The 20,051-nt window shown below is 37.8% G+C and overlaps 2 protein-coding genes across 4 annotated transcripts in view; both read right to left on the bottom strand.

Annotated features, from left to right (window-relative positions):
- LOC110833491 (serine/threonine-protein kinase MARK2) overlaps positions 1-10,227 on the bottom strand; it is a 78,626-nt gene extending 68,399 nt beyond the window's left edge. Inside the window, exons 1-3 of one of the 2 annotated variants that reach the window (XM_022071613.2) lie at positions 10,106-10,209; positions 9,376-9,494; positions 5,633-5,834 (exon numbers count right to left, since the gene is read on the bottom strand). In XM_022071613.2, the coding sequence (XP_021927305.1) occupies positions 5,633-5,707 (75 nt within the window). In that variant the 5' untranslated portion in view covers positions 5,708-5,834; positions 9,376-9,494; positions 10,106-10,209. Of the gene's footprint in view, positions 1-5,632; positions 5,835-9,375; positions 9,495-10,105 lie in introns of both variants that reach the window. The other variant, XM_022071612.2, reaches the window with a different exon arrangement.
- A 2,133-nt stretch (positions 10,228-12,360) lies between these two features.
- LOC110833494 (uncharacterized) lies at positions 12,361-19,693 on the bottom strand. 2 transcript variants are annotated; one of them, XM_022071623.2, is made up of 9 exons: positions 19,355-19,693; positions 18,732-18,894; positions 18,463-18,591; positions 17,577-17,732; positions 17,065-17,181; positions 15,147-15,250; positions 14,158-14,188; positions 13,671-13,744; positions 12,361-12,921 (listed from the first exon to the last, which is right to left on the bottom strand). In XM_022071623.2, the coding sequence occupies exons 1-9, from the start codon at positions 19,355-19,357 to the stop codon at positions 12,817-12,819; spliced, it is 882 nt and encodes a 293-aa protein (XP_021927315.1). In that variant the 5' UTR covers positions 19,358-19,693; the 3' UTR covers positions 12,361-12,816. The 2 variants fall into 2 exon arrangements, with proteins under 2 accessions (XP_021927315.1, XP_021927317.1); XM_022071625.1 differs by lacking the exon at positions 19,355-19,693 and adding an exon at positions 19,190-19,345.
- Between the last annotated feature and the right edge of the window lie 358 nt (positions 19,694-20,051).

Raw genomic sequence — 20,051 nt, 5'->3', positions numbered from 1 at the left:
GTGTGAAACTTGGTTCTCGCCCTGAATTAAGAACAGAGCCACTGACCGAGAACGAGGTGCTGTGGAGAAAAATTTAGACCAAGCAGGGAGGAGCTACTGTACGAGAAAGTTCACCATCTTTGCGAAATATAGTCTGTCCGAGCAGAGAATCAATTCACGAAGACAGCGAAGCTACCAGACGCAGACGCAATAACTTCAAAATTAATCCTGAAACATCGGACAGAGTTCCAACCTCGCGGGAACAAAGTTTCGATGCCCGAAGAGTGCACTCCAGAGACAGAACGAGCTAGCTGCTCGCTGTTCCCACAGCGTCGCCGTAGGCAGATTCGGGAAAGTGAATCCGTCGTAGAAAAGAAAAATCGGGGAGTTCGGTTTACGTACAAATGAAATCAGATAAAATACGCTTAAGATTATTCTTGGGTATTCGTTAATACTGAGGTCGCAACAACCCGGGCCAATGCACAAAAGTTGGAAGGAGTTGGCTAAATTATTGTGGCTGTGGGACCGTCTTCTACTCTAACGGAATGAATAGTGAAAACTGATTACAAAACCACGGCCACATGAGATTCTGTTACACACACGTACACCTCTTTATAATGTGAATTCAGGTCTTCAACGATGACCAAAGGCAAATCGACATATTGGTCATGACTAAGAACAGTTGTATAACGAATCCAACTAGCGTCTTTACGAAATAAGCTTAAAATGTAATCCGTTGCTACAGAAACCTCGATTCTCTTCTACACACACGCGGAAGTATTCATTCAAATAAGTGTAGGTTTTCACGGTAGAGAGCGCGCAATGCCGGCTACTGGTGGTGGTTCCAAGCGGACATAAATCAGAACTTCCTAGTTAAACTTCCGTCCAAGTCGAGATGTATCGATTCTTCCCTCCGATCCTCGAAGCTTTTGATACGGTGGAAATGTCCTAAAAATGTTCAGGTAAATACGCCCACGCACACACACAAATACACCTAAATTATTTATTTTCAGTGTGTCTTAAAATACGACAGGAAAGGTGTAATACGTTCTTAGCAAATTACGAATTCTGAGGGCTCCTAGCAGAAATAGTTCTACTTAATACCTCACACAATTAATTGTTCGTTTGCCATGTCGGTATTACCGATTGCAGAAAACCGAAAATTGTGATGTTACGGTAGATCTCAATGGCATAACGTTCATACCAAATTTCTTCCAAATCCACTCTGTAGTTAACGAGTTGAATCATGCTGACAAGTGCAGATGGACAGACGTGGTCTGTCCTATGTGCATTAATGTCATGCACATCGCGCAAAGAACGGCATTACAAACCTAACCTAATCAAACTAATCATTACATAACACAACCTAACCTATGGTCCCGACGCCGACACACACCAATCCGAAGAAACCAAAGACGGATCTCGGGATGTCATACATGACACTGGGTGACCAGCGCCGAGCCTCGCGACGCTCATCGTCCAGAAAACGATATTACGAATAAGGTGGAGATGGGCCGTGGGAAGAAATATGACACAAAGCACGCCAAACGACGTCTCTCGTCTCCACGACACACGAATGTGAACATGTTAGGTTCAGAGGTTAGCAGCTATTTGTGAAAAGTGTCAGCTAGGACACGATTCATCATGCTACATTTTCATACAATTCTTATGGGAAACATACCAGAAAATGTTTAGGTTTTCAGCAATCAATTATGTTTCTCAACTCTGAAGCCCAATCAATCAGAAAGTTAACTGCGACTCTCATCAGCGTGTCAATTTCAAATTACCGATCATAATCAAGGAATGGCAGGTGACAATTTATTTTTCTCAACTTTTGGACATGGTGTGCACTATGCTGGTGCATCCAGGAACAGGTCACCAACTGCGTCGTTAACTACTGTGATTATGGGCACTACTGCAATGGTCAGATTTAACCAAGCAGTGAAAGGAAGCGGACGTCAATCACTGCTACTTCAGACAATGTGGTGAAGGTGATTTTCAACTAACCTAACCCAAAGATAAAGCACGGAAGATTACATAAATATTATTCTGAACACTGTTCACGACTGACATGTTTCTGATGAACCTAATGTTTTGGGCGTTGGCCCAAAGATGGTATTCCAAACTCCATAACTACAAGTCGGTTAGTGAACAAAAATATCCAGTACACTGAAACGCTATGAACCGCAAACCCATTTCCACTTTCACAACTTTCTTTGTATTATGACTGCAATAAAAAGCTTTTGTTCACCAACTGCACTTTCAAATATTGCTAATTAAGTATGATTAATGTAAAATTGTTCTCAAGCAATGTGTAACGTTTCACTTTGCTCTCCGCATCCAAGCCCAATTTGCAATACAAAGCACAGCATCTAACTATACTAACTAGACAGGGGTCTGTTTAACGATGTCATTTGTGGTTCTTTAAATTATACATTCTGAGCGGTAATTTTAGAAAATCCTTAAACACAACCTTTTCCTGCGAGGCAAGAGAGCAAAAGCAAGAACACATAAAACACAGATTCAAGACCCAGTACTGAGACACATGAAACTTGTCTTCATACAAGCTTAAAAAGTATCAAAATATGGTTACATATGGCAGCTAGATGTGGTTTCTCAGTAATGCGACGATAGGATGATTTATACGCACAGGTACCCAAAAACTGCCACCATCACATACATCAACACCCCTTAAAGAAAGCAGGTGACGAAGTGGTAACGTGGCTATGCCGAGTTCAATCAGAGGATTAATATACGTTACATAATAACCAAGACAGGGCAGAATTACAATCACTGAATTATGAACTAACCCCATCTGCAAATTACTCAGTATGAAAAGTCACTTCAAACATTAAATCTTTACAGAACACTAATGAACATAATTAAATTTCAGACCACAAAAATGAAGTGTAAAACTTTGACAGTGCAGAACAAACATCAAAATCTCCTATTCTCATAGAACATTAAATATATACGTAATGAATTAGACAAAATATCCAGTTCCACCCAGAGTCAGTACACTACACAATAAAATTACAAAACGCTACTTAATGCCAAACATGCAAGAAAAAAGCAAACCAGAAGAATTTAAATGCTGCATTTGTTCCACTGAATCATTCTATTTTGGAAATAGCAACACAGGTAGACTTTATGGAAACAGTTGTTTCTACCCTGTGCAGTTCATTATTATCGTACAGTGAGGGTCAACTCCTGCTGAACAAGAAAAGTTACAAATCATCAGCGTGCGTATCACCCTTTCCACTCAACTATATGGCACCACTGTTCCTCTTAAGGTCGCATTAGCATGTCTGAAGCCAGTCGGCTTGCAGTAAAAATCCACTTTCGTATAGTACGTTTCATATCATGCACATTTCTAATGTAAGCAACTTCTTATCTGATCACCATTCGTATGCATACAATGAGGTCACCTCGTCAATTTTTATACCTCCCGTACGACTTCTACAAAAAAAATTAAGGGGGGATAGCAATTTTCTAGTTAATTCAGAATATCCATCCATGAGAAAGGTGAAGTTAAGCTGTGAATTTTATATTCTTCTGTATTAAATTCACAGGACAGAATATGCCATGGAAGAATAAGAATGTCACATTGTACCGACAGTGCCCAGAAACCTCACGCTAAAACTATGCATGATCATAGTCCATACTTCCTCTCTCCTCTCCCTACATTATTAGACTAAGTCATTCAGATTTTGACGCGGCATGCAAATTAATTACATTCGCTTGTTTGCATCTGATGATTCAAGTGCAAAAGCCATACAAATACTGTCATATAAAGAAAATCCATTTCTCAAAACCTTGAACTTCCTTTAAATGAGGGGAGAAGCCGTACTTCGGGAGCTGCCGGCAGGGGCACGCGTAGTACAATTCAAGAGCCAAAGGTCACTGACCTGAGACAACTCTGACATCACTGACCCAATTATGACAGATTCAATTCTAGCACGCACATCAGGACCGTTAACCCATGCAAGCATTTCCTAACATGTTTAATGTATCTACGTGCAATGACAGGAAACATAACGTGAAATTTACGAGGTACACTATTTCTTCTGGCCACGCACCTGTTTAGACGGGCCTACCACCGCTCCACAACTTTACAACATTCATGATCTATTCACATCTTAGAATTTCAATCTGTAATCCTGGGAAAGGAGAGACGTGTTTTACAACTTGCTGTTCTCTGTGATACGATTAAACGCAACTACCAGCAGTTTTGATGGCTGATTTCACTGTAGAGTGAAGGCTGTTCATGTCTTCTATCTATGAGAACCAATAACTGTTAAAGCAGTTGATCAGATTATTTGCTTCCCAAGACGAACAGTTTTATGGTCAGGTCGCGTTTGAGATCGGATTTTTGACAAAGCAAAAATGAACATAAACCAAACATAATTGCTCCTGAAAATAACAAATAACAAAACTTCAAAGTGCCATGGTGAATTGGCAACCAGAACTTGTCAAGCCCCACGGTCAGTTCCTCTAAAATGCTGGTAAATCACCTACAAGACTACGCAGTGGCATGGACCAGATGACCACAATCTTGCAACTACCTCAGGAATGGATGTTTATTAATAAAAGGTGTGCAAATGTACAACAATTCCAGTCACAAGTGAATACCTAAATTTGGACAGAGTAGATGCGCTGTATTCTGATAATAGCAGATCAACCTTTATCACTGCCAATCCCTGGGGCACCTTGCCTACATTTTACCAGAGAGAGAGGAGAGGTAATTCCAAAAGCTAATCGCCAACTGAGGAAACTTTTATAGAAAACCAAACACTGGCTCAACAGCAAATCTCTGAATTACTTGGCTCAAAATGACCTTTATATCTTAGTACTGACCTTCATATAAACCTGTCTCTAGTTGTTATTTATTTGTAATGAGGGCTTCATATACCAAATATAATTAATTACCGTAAGAATATTTAGTCTAACAAATTACTTATTTTCTTCAGCATCACAGATTAGGTCTTGTGAGTGATCTGTCCATGTGGTTAAGCAATTTCATAATTCCCTTTTCTTTTTATGTATTTTAATATCTGTTTTATGTATTGTTCTTCTTACAATTTTAGACATTCCAGCCTTTCTAAATGTTCTAGAAAGTTTGCAGGTGTGAATCACCATTCAAAATACATGGAAAGATACAATAACCTTGAGCATTCTTCCCAGTTGCAATTTGGTATGTTTACAGCCTGAAATACGTAGATGTGGGAACCTGTACCCTGAAATTCCATAAAGTCAATACAAAGCCTGGAATCTGGCACTGGGAATACGTTACTGGGTAGAAGCTAGGCAATCAGCGTGACAAGCAATCTACCAATCACAGACAAAAATGGAATGTCTACAGCCGTTAGTAAAACCAGTAATAAACACTGTATTTACAATGCCTTCACATTCCCATTTTTCAAAAACCAAAATATGGCAAAACATTAACAGTTCTTGCACACACATTCAACACACAAACGTAAAACTTTTGGTACTTACCAGAAACCTAAGGATTGGTTGCCTACTACTAAGCCACTTCTGTGCCCTTAAGAATTAACAATTACTTTATCAAAACATTCTCAATTCGAATTAAGCGCTTAATTAAACCCAACACCACTGCTGGAACTGGATACTTCACGTGTTCATGCCGTACCTTGGCGCTGCTGACGTGGTCCGCAGGAAGAGATTCAGGCACGGTCTGCAGTGTGGTTCGCATGCTGGAGGACATTATGCTGTATTCTGGCTGAGTCTTATTGAATCCAGATAAAGTGGCCAACACTTGGCCAGACGCTCTCTCTACTTGCTCTTACCATCGGAACTGGCAAGTCTTCGTGAGGCACAAGGGCCTGCTAGACCTACAACAAATTGAAAATCGTAAAAGCACGCGCTACACACCACCTTCTCAAAGACATGTAAAAATATTTATGATATATGTAGCATCAAAGTGTTTACACTCAAATTGCAAAAATACAGCGCTAAATAATCTACTGACTACATTCTGTTACACACTTTAGTGGCAGGAAGTGCAGTGCAGACAAAAAAGTTGTGCTTCAATCTTTAAGAAGCCAACTAGTATGTTGATCAAAGCCTTTGCACTTTGAAATGGAATTTCAGGGTTGAAAACAAAATGTACTTCTCTTATAACTTGGGCCAATTTGCGGAATATTCATCACATAAGAGCATGAAAGTGGATGTAACTCCAAGCCAGAGAATAATAACTAAACCAATTCTGTATAGCTGATTCGTTTCTTACTGGTGATAACATTAAAAACAATTTACATCAAACTTCCAAATCAGTCCTCCAACTTTATGGGTTACCAACTGAATCAATCAAAAAATATGTCAAATGAGTGGCATTTCAGGTTCTCACGGTAGCAAGTATGTAGATAATCGTGTTTTGGGTTGTTACACCACGCAGTCTAGTAGAAGTTTACCAGTCTTTCAGAGGTGCTGCCCTATCATCAGAATGATGAATCACCCAGATGGAGGAGGTGGCAAGCACCTCCGAAACATCTGTAAACTATCACCAGACTGCATGATACAACAACCCAAAAGACAGTCATCTTCAATGTCAAATGGGCCTGGAACATAAATCAAAAGTAGGTTCGTACCACTAACGCAAAAGAAACTCCTCCAAGTTCCACTGTCATAATGTCCTATAATTCACTTGTAACACGATCATCGCCAGGAACAGCAGTCACACCAATGTTGCATCTGTTGGCCTTCTGCGACAACATGACAGGCCCCAAATGAACATGTGGGTGAGGAGAGTGAACGTGAGGTTTGAATGTGAGTGGTGGACTTCAAATTCAAATGACTCATGCATAATGACACTAGACATGACTGCACCTTAATCCTAAATTGAAAGGGATACTGGTAAGATTCCTGTCATCACTGGCAGGTTGGCCTTTTTAGAATAGTGTCTAAATGCAGAACTAAATATGTGAAAGACATTAAGTCACCACCATACACAGTCAATTCCAATCTTAGGATTCATTAACAACAATCTTTCACTGTGCCATCAGAATATTAGACGTGTGTCAAACAAAGCAGAGAAAAGTATACATTCACCCCATATTATATTCTTAAATGAGAACATAAGAAATCTTACAATTTGATCTTAACAATTACTCTCTTGGACCTAGCTTCTGCATAAAAAATCTGATGAAATACAGAATGATTATTTTTGCCAAAAGTAGTCTAAAATGTAATCGCAAATAATACAACTCTGCAAGGAACAAAATACAGAATTCTGCGCCATACAACTAAAATCTGAATGTTCCAACTGTATATATACATATTAGCCTTTACAGAGCACCAATAGATTACAAGATTTTTAAATCGATTTAAAAATTCTTGTTCATATATCCAACGTTACAGTGGCATGAATACAGACTTTCATACCAAACGTCACTACAAACAATGTATAATTTCCCTACTTACACCATGTAATCTCACAACACCTCTTTAACCCCAGACAAGAAATCAAAATGACTTGAGCAATGCCACTGGTACTGTTTTACAGGCAGTAGTAGAAAAGACCATGATGATAAATGGAGTTCTCAAGCAATAATGATGAAAAACATAAAGCCAGTTCACAATAATTACAACTGCAGGAAACTAGACTAATAAATTATCTTACTAAAGAACTAATTTAAAATCCATCAAAGGAATGCAAATTGGGGATCGGTACACGACAGGCATCGTCTTGGTTTGAAGTTTAAAACATGTTCAAAATTTTTCAAGCAAGCCTAACTAACAGAAGTTATTAAAACTAAATATATAAAAACATATTAAAACATAAGGCTGACATTTATGTAAGTAGCTGAACCAGTAACAACCAAGCAATAAATATGTAAATCATACCTTATGACAATATAAAGAAGAAATATCTCAGTAATTCAAATTATAATACACACATGCTGAAACTAGGGTGCTGTTTGGTTACCGATGTACTTCTCAAGTCCTGATCACATTCTTCCAGGACATGTTTGTTGTATACTGGCTAGTTTACAGAATGAATCAATCTTTAATGAAACTACATGAAATTGGAGGAGAGATTCCTTTTCGTGCTGATGACATGGGTATATTATTAAATTACACTGAGAAGATGAGGTGTGAAATTGTATGATGGGGTGTGATTTAGTTAGATGGTGAATTCTTATGTTCATAATGAAACTGGTGTAGGTTTGTTTAAATATTTTCAGGGCTAAACACTTTATAATGCAAGTGAATGTTAATAGTTCCCAATAAACTAAGCCAGTACGCTACCTCAGCTGAATAGATGTGATCATATGTCAAACCCATCCTGCAACCACCGAACTACAACTTATCTCAAATGACATTTCTTCAACATTCCTGTCACACTGAGGGCGTGAGATAACAAAAGTAGACCACATCAGGTACTCACATTTTAATAACAAAGAGGAAAAGTAGGCCATGAAATCTGAACTGAAATGCAGTTTCAGAAATGAGAATAACACAAATATGAGAAGCAACCAGCACATTTCTGCAAGCAGTTAAAATGTTGATAAAGAAAGTACAATCAAACATATATCTGAATTTAACAAAGCTGAGAAGAATTTATTAACAAAGAAATTAATCAAACTACAGAGCAAACAAGATCCAGGTACAATAATCTACCCCCCAAGAATCAATTGTCAATCCAAATGTACACTCATCACTGACAATACTAGTATCATCATCACCACCACCACCATCACCTGGCAATTGATTACTTACAAGATTCCATTAATTATATATTTGCTAGCTTAAACAAATGGTTTAAAGCCAATAAACGTTCCTTAAACTTTGACAAACAGACTTCATGACATGTGATAACAAAATAAATATAAATCAATTTAAACATAAAAATGTGATTTCATTTTATGATGTGTTCCACATCCTTGGCTTATACTATGATGGATCTATGGAATGTAAATAAATTTTATTATGTTCTATTCTATATAAGTTCATATATAAAATCTCGAGAACTGTTTTTCCAGCTGTCAAAATTTGCAAAGGATTACATTAATACAAAACTTTATCTAATTAGATGTTATGCAACATAACTGAATATTTAAGAAAAACGGAGAAACACAATTTCCACAAAATGACCCTCATTTTGTCCAAAGAGACTGTTGCATAAACAAAATAAAACACCAAAGTAGCAACAACAAAGAGAAAATAATGCAAAGTAAGGGATTGTCAGTTTATCCTTAAGATAATTTAAAACAACATATACATAACAACACTTCCTGCAGTTAACAGTAAACTATGATACATTTTCACAATCTAAACCTTACAGCATCATACCAGTACTGTATACAAAACCACTCTTCAAACATCAATAAAATCCACAATGGCATAATACAAAATACATAAAATGAAACTTACATACACTTCCAACAGTATAATGTGGAATGGACTATTAGTTTGCCATAAATGGGATGTTCTATGTTCCACTTAAACACATAACACTTTAAACCTCACACCGCCTAATTTAGACACAAATCCTGTTATAAAAATAAGTTTCTCAAATAAAATTATACCTCAAAGTACCTGAAAACACTTGGTATTTTTGCAGCACATGGAGATATATTACTAATATTATCATAGCTATTACCACATATAATGCACAAACTGACAATGTACTAGACTACAGACACAATTCGCATTTTTAGAAATGGGGAACGTATTAGGTGGCCAGAATTACCGAAAACTCCAAATACTCTAGCTGTCAACAACCTGAAGCTACTTCCTCTCAATTATCATTCACTACCGGTAAAAGTGGGGGCTGGATTCTGTGTGAATTAAAATCTACATTATTTTTCTTTCGATGCAGTGGACTGGCGTTCAAAAGAAATATTTACCACGCCCAATTTTCAACTGCTATTGACCTACATGTTCAAATCTCTACACCAACAACGAAATATTTAATGCATATTTGCTTTAAAAATTATAAGTGTAACCTCACGCAAACTTGAAACCCTAGGCCTTCTGTGACAAACCAGCCACATCCACCAAGTCGTATCGCCTTACTCTAGAAACATGCACATTTTCTGAACTAATTTTTGCACAGGTTTGTATTGGAACAATTAAGCAATATTTCTGTCTGCATACTAACCCATCGAGCTAGAGTAAGCTTGAGTAATTTTAACATAAATCCCTAACTTCCCAACTCAACTCATTACAAAACTTCATTCCAAGATGGCCGAATTTTCTTGCCCTCACGACAAATTCTGCCAGTGCGCAACTCGAAACATTTTTCTCTGATTGGCTACAAGGCTTGACGTCACCGTGCCTTACCTACTACCCGTTTGAAAATACATTGCGAGTGTAGTCATCTGCGTCAAATGAGTTATGGTCAACCACTCTTAAGATGTAGGTGATATTCCTATGAAACGTTGAAAACCACATATAAGGCAGACGGCATCATAACCCAGACGACAATAATCAGCAATGTAACCAACCTGAAAAATGCAATTTTTATATCGAAACCCACCCTCCTTTAAATCAATTTTAAGGCTCACTAAAACAAAACCATCCATTCATGTTCTTATATGAATGTTTTAAATCTTTAATTTCATCATGGGTATACGTAACGCATATTAGGTTCATGCAGCCTATGTAGCCTTAAAAACGTACTACTATGCACGCATGTAGCATTTTTTCTTTTTAATTATAAACTCATGTAAAACCTCAAGATTGCCTGCTGGCCCATATCAAAGTTACCTTGGGGGTTACTCTGAGGATATGTTACTCAGAATAGGTAACCACCTACAAGACTACATATTTTAACCGCCGTAAAACCGCATAAATACTCTTATCATAGAGCCTGTGCATTCCGGTACAAATTACAACTTACCAGCCTTCTTTAATTATGTGAAGTTATAACCCTTTACTACTAGATTTTCTGATAGCACCATGTAAACAGCATCAGAAGCTTTAAGAAATTTGTGCATTTTCGCCTAAACTTACATACAATATGAACACGTGCCTAATGAAAATGACCATCTTCAGTGATGTAGTGTCTTTTTTTTTTGACGTCTATACAGAAGGGTCATTCGGCAAAAAATTGACAGAGGAACCACGGTTCCGGAGAATCTGACGTAAATACGTCTCTGTAATGTAATGTAATAATTCTTATATAAGTACCTGTGATTTTCTAAAACGTTTTTACCAGCACAAAATTATCTAGTCTACGATGCACTTCTTCTGCAAGCGATTCACAGCTCAGCTCTTACCGCAATAACGAAAGCGGATTGTTGATGGCAGTAATGAAACACAACGATGCCGAATAAACAGATGACATAACAATTGGTTTCTTAGGTAAAGCATTGTTATACACGCAGTTCATATAAAAGCTGACCATTGTCAGTCCATATTTACACCTTGTTGGCATGGATCTTACATATTTTCCTAACGCTGTTTTGCCGAATGACCCTTCTGTATAGACATATTTACCGTGGTTCCACTGTCAACTTTTTTTTAGCATCCTGCCATGTGGAACAAACATGGCAACCAGCCTTCCTGGTTTTCCTCAGCCCAAGGTATATTGCACGGTAGTTTCCTTCCATATCCACATGAATTAATGCTGCACCACCATCTTCCTGTTCGACTCTATACCGTTACTCAGTGTTTACCAAAGAGCAGTACGCGTACCACCGGTAGAACACAAAATTCCTCAATGCAACAGCGGACACAAATAGTGTCAGATGAGAAGGCATTGGGGCACTGGTCTAGTCACATCCACCAGAAAAATCCACACTGCAGTAAACGGCTGGGGTCTCTGAATGTCTTTTGTACAGGGAAAGGAAAAGGCAGGCTTGATGCATATTAAGCACCAAAAGAACATATGAAGAAATGGAGGTACAGCTCCACTTGTTCTTGACCTTGACACTTGATGGAGGAGAGTGGCTGCCTTAACCTCTGAGGAAAGAGCTCATAATACTCACTGAATAGGATGAGTGGTCCCAAAGCCAATCTGGATGTGGCAGTTAAGAGAAATATCTCTTGACATTGCCAGGAACTGAACCTTGGTCATTCAGCCCACAGTGTACTTGTTTCTATTTGCAGACACCCCTGGATGTGACAGCAGTCGATACCAGGCTGCAAATATTTTCCCGTGCCAACTTTTCACAAGTGCTCTGCACTCATGCCCATCATGCATGCAACAGGTCAAGCAGATGGCATACGACAATCTCGGTTCCAAGCTGGCGGTTGACTTTTGACTTGCTGGACTCAAATCTTGACTTTCAACCACATTTCATTTCATCTTTGTCCAGAAATATTACGCTACGCAATACACAACTTGAGAATTACAAAAGTAAAACATTTAAATCAAGTCACAGGGGTTAGGCACATGTCTGAACCCATCTGTAGCGACAGTAAATCAAATTTTCTTTTATTCCTTTATACTTCAGAAAACACGACAAGATGATAATGCACAGACTGGAATCTCAAATTCTCGATATTCTGACCACAAATCCAACACAAATGCACAAATTTAATCACCATATGATCTGAAAAAGATCTTCAATAGTTATGAAAAGTAACACAGGGTTATCACAGAAAATTATCATCTTAGAATATGTTGTATTATGTTACTTTATGAATAACATTTTCACCCACCTACAACCTTTTATGTACAGCTTTTAACAGTTCTTTGTAAAAACTGACTAACATTTAATATGAACGTGAGTGCTGAATTTATAGTCTGCCAGCTTCTTGTAATGGCATCTGTATTGAATTTTATAAAAAGAAAGAAAATAAAGCTGAAATCAGAGCAAACACTGCAGCCACAACTTAATACAACTGGCATATTTACTCCCGTTATCACAAATTGGTTTTTGTATTCTCTACAGGGAAATACACTTGCATTAAGTTCTCGTAAGTCTTCACATCTTCTTTTAAGAACAGGCAGAAGATAACTCGATCAATCTGCAGAAGAAAGATACACTCCCATAATAAACACAATAAGGAAATTAATAAAAATAAGTGGTCAAGTGACTATTCCACGGCTGAAATCTCAACAGTAATGCAAACAACAAAGTATATGTGACATTGTCATCAAGCCATCAAAGGTAATGACATCATCAGGACAGAGGATTATCCATCGTATTAGTAGTTATACAGAGTGATCACAACTTGAGGAGCTTATTACTGGGGTCATTTCCAGTCAGAAGTATCATATAAACATGGGCCTGATTCTCAGAGGTTGTGGCTTTATCATTACCTGAATATTAGAAAGACTGGCATTAAGTTTTTATTCAAAATGGACCCTCAGCCCCACAACACATCTTGGTACGTCTGTGAATCAAATGTGCAGCTCACAGACTGCAGCATCCAAAATGCGAAGGAATAATTCATCTCATGTTTTCACTTTTTGCTGCTACGACAAATTTTTCACGTGCCTCAGCGGATGAAAATCCACGCGGTAGAGGTCTGGAGATATGGGTGCCAATCCCCAAGGATGCAATGTACCTAAAAATGCAGCACTTGCCCAAAGCATGGTAACATAAAAAGCTCAATCTCAGTGCTGGACCATGGCCATCAGTGGAAACGTCCATTACGATGTACTGGACTGTTGAGTTTCTGACACAGGCAACTTTGCATCACTGTAGAGAAGTGGCATGCATGCCAAAACAATTTGGCTTGCACAGAATTTATAAAATATTGTAATGCCTTACCAAACTTGGATTTTCTTCCAGGAAATTTCTCACTGTTTTCAAAGCAACATGGGCAGCAGCTTCTTGAGGGTAACCTGAAATTTCAGAGCAGTGACATGAATAACTTTTACAGAAAATGTCACTGTTTAGAAAAAAGAACTTCACATTCACTACCTTCATCGCGAAAGTTAGGCTAATGGTATTAAATGCGTTTCCCATAAGATTCCTGACTTAAATGTTTTCCATGCAGGACAAAAACTAGACACAAAAGATTGTGATCAGATATAATAAGCATTTATTATACAATGAACCGTCTGTTGTAATTGTACAAACGAGACCACAAACGCTGAACAAACAATGGAACACCGTCTAATGAGGAATATATTAATAAAATTCCATTGCACATTACTTACGACACTCTTACGTAAATGAAATGTGCGTGAGTATGGAAGAAAGAAGTGTTTATAGAGAGTTTAATGGGATCTTATTTTACAAATTTGGAACTTACCATAAATTCCTGTTGATATACAAGGAAATGCCTGAAAAAGCAAAAAAAACAGCAAATACATTAACTTATAAAGATACGATTTTAGATCCTAGCAGCGTAAATGCTGGCTACAGCAAACCCTAACCTAGCTCTGGTATTGAAAATCACTGTTAATACAGGACCATAATCACGTGCCAGAGGGTTTAAAAGGCATAAACAAAGGTTATTATATCTCCAACAATTTGATAGTTTCTCACACTCATGGGCCACTGACCACGTATGATATCTGGCTCTATCCTCTGATAGTCCCGTAAATACATTTTCTTTGCCAGACAATTTGTATTTAATCTGCAGACCACTTCTATCAATATTTAGTGATTCTGTGTTTTGTCCTGAAAGGCCAAAAAATACAGCATGCACTTCTTCCTTACGTTTAAAAATCTTCTCCAATACTCATATCGACAGACAAGTACTTAGATTCAGCAATGAATACTTCAGTTGTCTTCGGATTTATCACAATCTGAATTATTCATACGTACAGACAGCAACGTTAGTACTGGCAGTGGCACTTACGCTGGTGCACTGCAGCAAGCAAGGAAATGCGTCAGACCAGGTGCTCAGTTGCTACCCAAGACACAAAGCAATGCACCAAATCAGCAAGAAACAAGTCTAAAGCATCAGGTAACCGAACAAGCAGGGGACCTGCCCGTTGAAGTGCTGGAGGAATACAATATGACAATTAACTTAACGTAAGGTGGAGGGAAATAATTATTGTTTGTACTGAGAACATAAGAAGCCCAAAAAAAACACCGTGGGCAAAATGGACGGACGCAACTAATACACGTAGTCATGATTGGGCTTTAAAGTCTTAAAGCACTGTGACGACAGTATGGAATCACTCACAGAAAATTATGTCGTGTAACATCAGGTCACAGCCTCACTAAAAGATGGTGACCTTCCAACATAATCAGTCCAGTTACTTGTCAGACCTTGTACCCAAAGGACCTTACCGCACTGCGCAGCTGCTTCCTAACGAGTACCCGGAGACAAGTCCTGTAGCAAGACTCCAGCTTCTCCGAATTTTCACCCTGAGGTCCAACGGTGTGAATTACATCTGGGAATGGAGATGCACTGTCAGTTGCTACAGACAATATAAGAGGTGTACGTAATGGGTATCAGGAACTGCTTGCGAGTGATTCAGAATTCTGCTTTGTATTCAGGGGTGTCCAGGCTCAATTCTCAGCCTGAAGGCTCACTACTCTGAGAACTTTCACTGTTTAAATCAATCGCTCCAGGTACATGCTGGGCCAATACCTTCAAATACACAAGTTCTTTTCACATTATTTCCACTTCATCAATCTCAATCATTCTCACATTTTCAATTCATAAGACAATTGAGTTATTTTGAACCAGGCATTCAAAATTTAAGAAAGATCAATTGAACAAAAAATGTGACATTAAAATAAAAAAGATACGTAAATTGATCTGCTCGTCTCATTATAATATAATATAAAATAATTATTTTAGAAATTTAATACGGGCCAAAAATAATTCATCCAAAAGAGTCCACGTTTTATTCGAAGATTCTAAGGTTCAAAAATTGCAGTGATTAGACTACAATTTGTTATGTGATTCTCTGCACTTTCAAACACTTAAATGCTAATTTAATGCAGTTAAGAGGCTGGTCAAGGGAATTCAAATTCTCACATATCACAAAGTCCTTTTTACCCAAACTAACTGCACAGAAAACATATAGAACAAGTGAAGAGAGATCAGTAAAAAAGTAGGAAGCGAGCAATAAGTCTGATGCAATGTCTTTATTTTAAACCTCTTTAAACATTTTAGCAGCCACAAAAAATTTGGTAGTTATTCACCGTGAATATTTCATCACCCAGGTACCAGCTACTGCTCCATCTTATTTGCTAGTTCCGCAAAACTGGGAGCAACTGGAGACAGAGTACACCTCACGTCGTATTCGGGGTTCAGCAAACAGTTTCGTTTTGTGCTCTTTACGAAGGCAAGAGTGGAAAATCCTACTTCACACATGCAGGTGCTCAGAAACTGCAATAATTTCATCACGGCCTCCCCAGCTACCACAGGATATTCATCGTGAATTGTTAACCAGAAAGACTCCAAATGGCCCTTTTTCCTTCAAATAACATTTTGCACTGACTGCTCGACCTAAGCTCCATCATTTGCTCTGCAAACCCATTAACACTATCGGGGATTTCAGTCAAGTCACACAGAAATGGGTGTGTCGTTACCCAAAGAAAAACCACTTTACGCATTTTTGGGTAATTTACCCAGGTTTGGGAAGCACTGAAATAGAGCAAAACAGAATCTGTTAATGAATATATTTTAAAATGAAGGCAGTCTGGTTATCCCAAATAGCTAGAACATCTGAGGAGTGAACAGCAAACAAACTATCAAAATATAAACTTAAAGGAAGGAAAAGTATCAGCAGGCCTAGGAAACAGGTTACAAGCATTATCTGAGAAGACTGGAGTACCTGGAGATGCCCTCAAGGGGTGCATCCCCATAAGTGGCCAAGCATGAGGACCGAGAAGCTTCTTGGGAGCAGTGCTGTAGGCTCCTGAGGCCTCGACGATGAAACCCGATACACTAGCGGCAGAGTGATCTCCAACCCAGCAAAGGAAAGTCTCGGAAATAAACAACAACAACAGGATTCCATTTCTTTTGCAACAATGATCTCCAGTAATGTAGGCTGCCTACCTCCTACGAAAAGCAAGACTAAAGGCAGATACAGAGAGGCCCATAAAGTGATTTCTGCTCATGCTACAGCGCACAGAACGCCTTAAAAGGGATGATAATAATACATAGCCCTGCAAACCTGGCAAGACTGTTCTGTCCATAAGAGCAAAAGAGTTAAGTGAAAGGCTGATGTTTAGAACGGCGTTAAAAACTTACGTTTTGCAGGCAGGCAATATCCTCCTGTAATTTTAGCATTGCCAACATCACATCCACCCAAAGTAGCACATTCAGCCTTCAGCGAGGGACCAGCTGCAGAGTGAATAGCACCATCCACTGCAGCAATCATTAAACACATCATGAAATAATCAACGAACTGAACAATGTCACTATTTGCAGTTAGGAAAGTTGCAATGAGTATCGAGTGCCACGGGTCAGGTAAGACGCTTTGACCGAACATGAAGAATCAGAACTGTTTGATCGGGATCAACTCTTTTGACCTTTAGTTTTCCACAAAAAAAGGAAAAATATTTTACGACACCTCGTTATATTTCTCATGACTGATAAAACATATAACGCAGAAGAATCTACAATTATAGTAGAGGTTTCACTTAAACACATTTTAATTAGCCTGACTAGCTTCTTACGTACACCAAATTCAAGAAAAATATTGCAAAGGAGTGGGTTTAAGAATAATAAAAGAACAGTTCAAAATGCATTTTGTTTCTCACCTCCCCCACCTCCACGCAACCTTGAATTAGCTGCATTCACTATAGCATCAATTTCCAAATGGGTAATATTTCCTTGCCATAATGACACCTTTTTGTTTAACTCAGGATCCACAGAATAGAAATTTCCAGGCCCTTTGTTCCTAGATGTGTCAAAAACTGAAAAAAAACAATGAAATACGGCTTTCAGCATCTGCACTGAATAATGTCTGAGATATGAGAAGTAAAGGTACGGGGCATCATTCATTGCAATGTAGATGCCCCCAACCACTGATCTCAGACTGGTTACTTCTTGTGTTACGAAAATGACGCACACTCAATGCGTTACTAATAACCATCCTGTCTCACATTATTTTTGTAATTCTACGAAGGTAAATCGTTCATGCTATTATTATTTCTCACAATGTTAATCTAGACTCTGAAACTACTAATCTTTGCCGAGACTTTGCGTTACGGCTCGAATCTTGTTGGAACTCACTGCAACAGTCATTTTTGCTAGTACTTTCTGTACTGTGCTAGTTTCTCAGCAGCATCCAATTTGAGCATTTACAAGATTAAACAGTTATGGTTGAAATATTTAAAAAAAACTGTTATTGTCCATCATGAAACCAATTTTTCATTAGGATCTCCATTAATGAGAATAAAAACAACGGAATTATCACATCAGCACAAAAATAATGTATCAAACACTACAAAATGATGAGACTTTGTTGTCACAACCCTCAGAAAATGAGAAAATCAAAATCAGATTAAAATTCAGTGTGCTTAACTGAATTTATGTGCAGGCACATATGAATCATTTCATGTTTAATCACAACAAAAAGAAATTCTTTATACAAGAAATACAATAATTTCAAATATTTCATTATACAATGTACGAATAACTTACACTGTTTCTGAAGGCGCTCCTTTGCCTTCAAAAAATAATCTTGCCAAGTTTCTATTTTATCACATGTGTAGTAAGTGGAATCCTTGTAAAGATTACGCTTCTCTTCCAGTGGCATAGACAGAAACTTATCTGAAGCAAGCAGGAGGAGGGAATACATAAATATAAAAAACATTTTCATATACAGATTGTTCTTCAATGATTATGTGCTTTAAATTCATTATGCTGGGTAACTGTGCACCAGTTCAATACTAAAATAACAGCTCTCTTACCTTTCTCTTTTTGTAAGACTTCATCTTCAAATGGTGAACCAGTCCTACTCATATTTGAGAACTGACAATAACAAGTGTAGAGAAATGAACAATGTCTTGTATATGTTAAATGGTTTGGAACAGCTTCAAAAACAAGACGCTTGGGAAAACAGGGCATGGATGTCTGCAAGAAAAGGGTGACAAGTTATGAAGTACACAGACCAAGTAATTCCATGGAGCAGAGCTCTTCTTGATTTGTTGCTTTCAATTCCTAGCATCCCAACTCCAACCTATTAGCATCTGCTTTAATTATGACATATATTTTAGACCAACACACCGAACTCATCAGCACATGCTCCTAATGCATATACAAACACAAAGCTGAAAATCAGTGACGACAATGCATTTTGTTTCAGACCATTATGAATAGAAAACACATTAGATAAATGTTTACTGACATGGAATTTACTGTTACTTACGTTAAAGCATATTCTAATTACGTTTCACTGGTATTCAAATATGTGAATTCTTAATGAAACAAGTAAAATCGTTTAATAAACAATACAAAAAGTAACTTCAACGTGTTTCATAAGTACCCACGTCACCTTCAGCTATCTAAATGACGCGATGGCTAAAATACATACCATATAATAATATCACATCACGAGCATGAATTCGAGAGCTGATACTCATATCAGCAATGACTTCATTCTTATTCGTTGGTACGTAAATAAATGTTACTAATAACCGGAAATCTACTCTCTACACTCAGATATAAAAATTTTTCTTTGGTACTTATCTTGAATTACTTATTATTCTGTACAACTGCAGATATCAGCTACAGTTAGCACAGATTATAAAATGTGGGTATTATACTCTCATACGGCAAAGGTGATTCTTTAGAATCTTTCATGGTCACTTTAGCTACGCTAAGTTCATCTAAGTCAAGTTGCATACTTTAGTTTCACGTAGGAGAAATTTTATTTTTCGTTCACTGCCTACATTTGACACCACTGCATTGTTTCTAACTGGCCTGAAAAAAAAACTGTTTAGGGAAAAGTTCTGACGATATGAGACATCCGTTTCCTGAGTGTTTAGCAGATAATATGTAATTATCATTGGGATGTTGTATATTCTTGGCATTTATAGTTTCTTGACGTATTGCGGGTTAGTAGCATGATAGTATGACATTTTGAGCAGTACCATACTAAAGTGCTATGAACCATATTCCTTTTTCACTGAAATCCTAACAGAATAGGCAGCCAGACCTAACGAAAACCAAAAACCCTAATTAAAGCACTAACCTAATGTAAAACAGTTTTGCCATACATAAAATACAAG

The sequence above is a fragment of the Zootermopsis nevadensis genome, unplaced genomic scaffold, assembly GCF_977971745.1.
Source record: "Zootermopsis nevadensis isolate Lab colony 2312 unplaced genomic scaffold, Znev_1.0 Znev_ptg000050l, whole genome shotgun sequence".
NCBI classification, from domain to species: Eukaryota; Metazoa; Arthropoda; class Insecta; order Blattodea; family Termopsidae; genus Zootermopsis; species Zootermopsis nevadensis.
The sequence above is the reverse complement of the archived record's forward strand: the minus strand, read 5'-3'. Positions and strand labels throughout refer to the sequence as shown.

Bases quoted from the DNA above. Each gene is read 5' to 3' on its own strand.
- LOC110833494 (XM_022071623.2), bottom strand. The intron at 15,251-17,064 runs GTAAGTTTTTAA...CTCCATTCCCAG, and splicing joins ATATTGCCTGCCTGCAAAAC to ATGTAATTCACACCGTTGGA. The intron at 13,745-14,157 runs GTAAGTTCCAAA...CTGAAATTTCAG, and splicing joins TATATCAACAGGAATTTATG to GTTACCCTCAAGAAGCTGCT.